At 28.9% G+C, this 6,218-nt stretch overlaps 3 protein-coding genes across 4 annotated transcripts; 1 reads left to right on the forward strand and 2 right to left on the reverse strand.

Annotated features, from left to right (window-relative positions):
- Positions 1-164: 164 nt before the first annotated feature.
- On the forward strand, positions 165-3,743 carry LOC122634808 (tryptophan--tRNA ligase, mitochondrial). Of its 2 annotated transcripts, XM_043824132.1 has the most exons (8): positions 165-302; positions 1,065-1,157; positions 1,897-2,011; positions 2,091-2,258; positions 2,370-2,632; positions 2,732-2,853; positions 2,936-3,206; positions 3,286-3,743. In XM_043824132.1, the coding sequence occupies exons 3-8, from the start codon at positions 1,916-1,918 to the stop codon at positions 3,506-3,508; spliced, it is 1,143 nt and encodes a 380-aa protein (XP_043680067.1). In that variant the 5' UTR covers positions 165-302; positions 1,065-1,157; positions 1,897-1,915; the 3' UTR covers positions 3,509-3,743. The 2 variants fall into 2 exon arrangements, with proteins under 2 accessions (XP_043680067.1, XP_043680066.1); XM_043824131.1 differs by lacking the exons at positions 165-302; positions 1,065-1,157 and adding an exon at positions 1,758-1,779.
- On the reverse strand, positions 511-1,404 carry LOC122634812. Its single transcript, XM_043824140.1, has 3 exons — positions 1,303-1,404; positions 1,055-1,212; positions 511-994 (listed from the first exon to the last, which is right to left on the reverse strand). The coding sequence occupies exons 2-3, from the start codon at positions 1,183-1,185 to the stop codon at positions 571-573; spliced, it is 555 nt and encodes a 184-aa protein (XP_043680075.1). The 5' UTR covers positions 1,186-1,212; positions 1,303-1,404; the 3' UTR covers positions 511-570.
- Positions 3,512-5,419, reverse strand: LOC122634807 (reticulon-4-interacting protein 1, mitochondrial). The gene is made up of 6 exons (XM_043824130.1): positions 4,926-5,419; positions 4,613-4,848; positions 4,330-4,539; positions 4,147-4,259; positions 3,795-4,062; positions 3,512-3,714 (listed from the first exon to the last, which is right to left on the reverse strand). Exons 1-6 carry the CDS (start codon positions 5,173-5,175, stop codon positions 3,607-3,609), a joined length of 1,185 nt encoding a protein of 394 aa, XP_043680065.1. The 5' UTR covers positions 5,176-5,419; the 3' UTR covers positions 3,512-3,606.
- Between the last annotated feature and the right edge of the window lie 799 nt (positions 5,420-6,218).

The raw sequence follows: 6,218 nt of genomic DNA on the forward strand, positions 1-6,218 counted from the left end.
AAAAAATAGAAATTTATCTACATAAATGCATGGCAGTGAAGTATATCAAATTTGCCTTTAATTAATTTATTGTTTTTATGTCACTACGATATGCGCATCGAAAGCTTATTATAGCAGACCTTGCGGTTTTCTGAACAGTGCACTCTTTAATATTATAATATCATTGATACTATTGACATTGACAATTAATTAGTAATATCGAATACTAAAAAAATTAGATGACCACACTTTGACGTACTTAGCACGACTACGTCGACATAAACTCCAGTTTGATATAGTTGAATAGATAAGTCCTACTCAACGTAAGTTCGTACTCGATTTTGTACTCTCCCACGCATGCGTAGGTGATTGCTCAGTATTTGGTTATATTTCAAATCGTATGCTTGAATTTTATCAAAGTATTATTCTTGTTTTTTACTTTTTTATTCAATCTTTATTTATCTAATTTGTTTTTTTTTTTTTTTTTTTTTACAAATAAACTGTTAAATATAATTATACCTACATAACTAATTAATGTATTTAAGTATATTCAAGATGAATTTTATTTAACCATTTCTAATTATTTTTTGCTTATTCATTATATTTGTGCTTTATTATATTGAAAGTGCCATTTAATTTACGTTCAATAGACATAAATTCTGTATTTGGATCATTGAGAAGAAAATATACTTGATCTCCAACTTTTAATATATTAATTTCTTCTAATAAGGAACGTACAGTGTATATTGGTTCGTTCACAGAACCAAAGATATCATCAATTTTGCCTAAGTAAATATAATTTGTAGAATTTTGATTCTCAGAACTTGGATAAGATACAAATAATGGAGTATCTAAATATAAAAGATTAGACATCGATGGTTGGATAAGAACAAGATTCATGCTAGTGATAATACTTTGAATTGTTCCTGCAAGATACTTGTCATTTCCATTTATTTCAAGCTTCTTTTTTGTAATGTTGGAGTTTATATTAAGATTTGTAAAGTATTTGTTGATTCTAAAAATGTAAATTTTTTTATGTTACTATGTATTATTTAATGACATGCTATTTACATACCGATCTATAGATGAATTTGAATGAGATACATGCGGTGTTATTACACTTAAACAAGAGCCTTCATTACTATTAATACTATACTTTTGGAAACTCATATCTAATGGTATGTATGTTTTGTTATCTTGTTCCATTGTTAAAACATAAGCAAGTAAATAAATCTAACAAAATTGTATTATAAAATAAATTATATGAACAATATTTTTTTTTTATAATTATGTTACTATATAGAATAATAAAGTAATAATTACGTTTAGTAGGAATAATTACACTTGGTAAGAATAAAAATATTCTATTTATTCGAATTTCTTAGTATAATGACCTTGGTTCGTATTAAAAAAAAAAAAATAAAAATAAAAAGATCGTTAATATTGAGTGTTTATGTTTATATTTATCGTTGGAGGAAATATATATATACATACGTACATACATACATACATACATACATACATACATACATATATATATGTATGTATGTATGTCTGTATGTATGCATGCATGATGTACAATTTCACTAAATATTTTATTTTATATAAGAACCATAACGATATCTATATATACATTCTCAACATCATGAAAAATAATTCTTTGCTTATTTTTAATTTTATTATACATTAGCGATAAACAAATTTAGAACTATGATATATCTTTATTTTTGAAATTGGCGCTTTTTTGTTATACAAGTAGTGTGAATAGCGGCTAAATTCACGAAATTGGGAAGATGAAATGTAACGAAATTTTAGATTTATTTCATTATCTCTTCTGAATTTGTTTATTTGCGGCAAACTCAAATGTATTATTTATGGTAACGGATTATATAAATTAATCTTTATAAAAATTTGTAGGTCACTTTTTTTACAAATTATGTTGAGAATCGTTAGATATGGTGTCTTTATATCTCATAGTTGGAACATTAACGTTAATCATAATGCAAGATCTATAAGATCATTTAGCCGAAAAGTATGAATAAATTGATTTGAAGGTTATTTAGTTTTCTAAAGATTGTTTAATTTTTTCACATTTATATCTGTCATTGTAGTTAGTAAAAACTGAGTATTCAAGGAGAATATTCTCTGGAATTCAACCTACTGGTAACGTCCATTTAGGAAATTATCTAGGTGCAATACAGAAATGGGTAGAGTTACAAAATTCAGAAAAAATAGTTATATGGAGTATTGTAGATATGCATTCAATTACATTACCTCATGTAAGAGAACTTAAGATATATAATACTTGTATATGGTGCATAGTGTTTTTATGTACATATACATCATTTCAATATAAAATAACAATTTGTATATATTGTATATTTTTATAGGATCCTGTCACATTGAAAGATAATATTTTTAAAGTAACAGCCACATTATTGGCATGTGGAATAGATCCACAAAAAAGTATATTATTTCAACAATCTGATGTTTCTATGCACTCAGAATTATGTTGGATACTTGGTTGTATCACTACCATGGCTAGGCTTGGACATTTGCCACAATTCAAAGAAAAAAGTGAAAACTTAAAGAATATTCCTTTAGGATTATATATTTATCCTGTTTTACAAGCTGCAGACATATTGCTTTACAGGTATAACCTTTGAATTATATCTTAATTCATATGTTCCTAAGTTTTATAAATGCATTTTATAATTCTACAGAATAAAAAATATTGTATATATTGTGTTAGAGCTACAGATGTACCAGTTGGCCAAGATCAAGCACAACACATACAATTAGCACAGGATTTAGCAAATTCTTTTAATAAAAGATATGGAGATACTTTTCCAATACCAAGGACTCTTATTTGTGGTATGTATAAATAATTAGCGATATAATTAAAAATATTTGAATAAAAAAAAATATATAATGATTGATCGAAAGTTCATTTTAGATGATGCAAGTAAAAGAATAAAATCACTACGAGATCCTTTAAAGAAAATGTCCAAATCGGATAAAGATTTCAAAAGTAGGTTGGATTTAACCGACAAACCGGATGTGCTGTTAGAAAAAGTGAAAAAAGCTGTAACTGACTTCACATCTGAAGTATATTATGAACCTGAAACCAGACCAGGTGTTTCCAATTTAATTGCTATTCATTCTTTACTCACTGGAAAGTCACCTGAAGAGATTTGTAAAGATGCACAAGGTTTGGATACTGGAAAGTAGGTATTTCTATTTATATATAATGTAGCTCATAAAAAATATTAAAGTTACATTTTAATGTTTTTTTTAATGTCATAGGTATAAATTGGTATTAGCAGATGTGATAATACAGAAGTTAAGACCAATTCGGGAGGAGATATTTAGATTATTAAACGAACAATTGTATTTGGATGAAGTTTTAAAGATAGGCTCACAAAAAGCAATGGAACTTGCATTTCATTGTTATTCTGATGTAAAAAATAAAATAGGCTTTGAAAGGAATGTAGCAGGAAAGGAAAAGACAAAATACTTTGTACATTGATTGTATAGTTAAAGGTAAACATTTATTATAAATAAATAATAAGTTTTTAATAAGAATAACAATATAAAGAAAATTTTATAAAAAAGTTCTAATAGATATTATTTCATGTCAATAACTAATTTACCTCGTAAATGACCTTGTGTTACTCTTTCATATGCTGCTGGTAAATCTTGAAAAGGATATATTTGTTTCACAACTGGTACTATCTACAAAATATACTTTTAACATGAATATTTATAGTTTTTATGTTTGATTATAGAATGTAAATGATCTAATAGAAATGTACCTGTCCACATTCAACAAAATCATGAAGCATACTCATGCCTGTTTCTGATGGCACAAATAAGCCCCATTTTACAGAACCTTTGTTATTAGATTTTGGAATATTATATTTAAATATGTCACCAAGATTTTTAAAAGTTCCAGCAATTAATCCCAACTGATCAATATTTTTTAATAATGGAGAATTGAGTGTTATATAAGTATAATACGGGTAACCCTTTGAATTTATTAAGTCTGGTCCTTGATTGGAGCAATCCAAAATTATGTCATATCTAGTAAAATTTATTTATATAATTGATGATAACTTGATAAAACTTTGAGAAATTAAATGCCATAAATGATATTAAATTACATACGGTCCTTCAGAAATTATTTGTGCATCAGCATCACGTTGTTTATAATCTATTACAACATTGGCTCCTAATTTTTCCACCATATTTACAGCGTCGCTACTACAGGTAGTTATTACCTGAAGAAAGTTCGAAGAATTATCCATAAGAGGACAAGGATGACATAATAATATAATAATATTATATTACATGCATATTCCAAGCTTTCAACAGTTGTATAGCCATAGTACCAACACCTCCAGAACCACCTAATACTAGCATCCTTCTATTTAATCTTGTACCAATAGATGTTTTATAACACAAACCACCAGTAATCCATAAAGCAGACCATGCGGTCAATCCAGCATACAAAACACTTGCAGCTTCAATGTATGATAAATTTTTTGGATATTGGTTTACCTACAATCATATGATTTGCTTTTTAATTTCAACTCAAAATATTTTTTATTGTATGTAGGTCAATATGAATTACCAAGCTACTATCAACAACCACATAATTAGCATGGCAGCCTTGCTTATCGACAGGGACTATACCCCATACTTGGTCTCCTAGCCTTAATTTGTCTCCAACATTGTGTCCTTTTGAGACTACAATTCCAGAAAAATCTCTTCCTAAAGTTAGTGGAAACTCAATCAAATCACTGTATGCATAGCCACCAAAGTTCCTTGCTTTACGCATAAGATTCAACAATGTTGCACCATATCCACCTGACAAAGACGTAATCACTTTTAATATGACAATACGTAACATACATAATCTTAATGCAGACAGTGATATGTCGTACGTATCATCGCAATGTCTATAGGATTAACACTTGCTGCTTGGACCTTGATCAAAACTTCAGTTGGGTTCGTAATTATCGGTATTCTAACATTTGACACCTTTAATTCGTTCAGGTCACCATAAGAGTGTATCTGCCAAGCTAGCATTTTACTCTCTACATCTTCTTTGTATTTCGGTGACACTTGAGCAAGAGAACTCAATCGAGTATCATGTATGAAGCGTCTTAATTTTAATATATTTTTTGTCGTCATGATTGAATATCACGGAATAACTTCGAATCCAAATCTATGATAAAGAGAGGTTAACTTTCCGCAGTAGTTGTGTTGTATGAAACTTTGCGCGGCAACGTGCGTGAAATTACAAATGCATCATCAATGTTATTAATAGAGTAGCAGAAACTACGATAAAACGATTTCTACTTTAACATAAAATTATTTAATTTAAAAAATCTACTACATTTTAACACATTATCAGCGTTAATTCGAACATCGAGTATTCGACCGTTCTTTTTTTAAATATCATTGCAATATGATGCAATGTAAACGAGAAACGAATTATTTTATCAACAATATAACAGAAATCATATAGCTTCTAGTGTAGTCGATAATGCGTGAAACGATTAGTAACGAATTATTATATATAATTATAATATTGTACGATTCACATCATTGCCGATCTATATCATTTTAATGCTAGTAGAGTAGGACGACGCATTAATCAGACAAAATCCCCAATTTGAAGAGATATTGGAATTCCGTCATCGGAAGACACGCGTCGCGTGTAGAATATAAATTTGATCGTCAGACAGATAGAACCAATTTATACCGACAAAAATAGCCAAAAAAATATTCAGTTCGTGCTATCTAAGATCTTCGTGGTATATAAAATTAAATGATTGTCTTGCAAATTAAAACAATTTCTTATAGATGAAACTGCTTATTCAAGAAGATCAATTAGCGAATCTAGAAAAACAGCGATCTATTATTCGTTCGTTTTAACATGGAATACGCGAGAAAGGGAGGTCAAATAATATTTTTCTTGTCTCTTTTTATCTCGATGCTATCAGCCGTTCTCATTTATCGTTTTACCGGACAATTTCGCAACAAAATTAATTTCGTAGAGATCTGTAGGTAGGTTTGATCTTTTTTTTTGCGGGAGTGGTAAAAAAAGGGAAGCGAAAGAGCAAAAAAAAATAGGGCAGAGGTCAGGTTAAAGGAACATAGAGTTCCGGCGAGATGGGAGTAACGATAAGCGATATCCCAGGCACGGTCCTTGCCCCGTATCGCGAGCATTC

Source organism: Vespula pensylvanica, chromosome 16 (assembly GCF_014466175.1).
Source record: "Vespula pensylvanica isolate Volc-1 chromosome 16, ASM1446617v1, whole genome shotgun sequence".
NCBI lineage: Eukaryota > Metazoa > Arthropoda > Insecta > Hymenoptera > Vespidae > Vespula > Vespula pensylvanica.

Coding starts and splice junctions, on each gene's coding strand:
- LOC122634807 (XM_043824130.1), bottom strand. CDS start 5,175: ATGACGACAAAAAATATATTAAAATTAAGACGCTTCATACATGATACT. Junction 4,540..4,612: donor TGGTTGTTGATAGTAGCTTG/GTAATTCATATT, acceptor ATATGATTGTAG/GTAAACCAATATCCAAAAAA. Junction 4,063..4,146: donor CAAATAATTTCTGAAGGACC/GTATGTAATTTA, acceptor AAATTTTACTAG/ATATGACATAATTTTGGATT.
- LOC122634812 (XM_043824140.1), bottom strand. CDS start 1,185: ATGGAACAAGATAACAAAACATACATACCATTAGATATGAGTTTCCAA. Junction 995..1,054: donor TCAAATTCATCTATAGATCG/GTATGTAAATAG, acceptor TTACATTTTTAG/AATCAACAAATACTTTACAA.
- LOC122634808 (XM_043824131.1), top strand. Junction 2,259..2,369: donor ATTCAATTACATTACCTCAT/GTAAGAGAACTT, acceptor ATATTTTTATAG/GATCCTGTCACATTGAAAGA. Junction 2,633..2,731: donor GCAGACATATTGCTTTACAG/GTATAACCTTTG, acceptor ATATTGTGTTAG/AGCTACAGATGTACCAGTTG.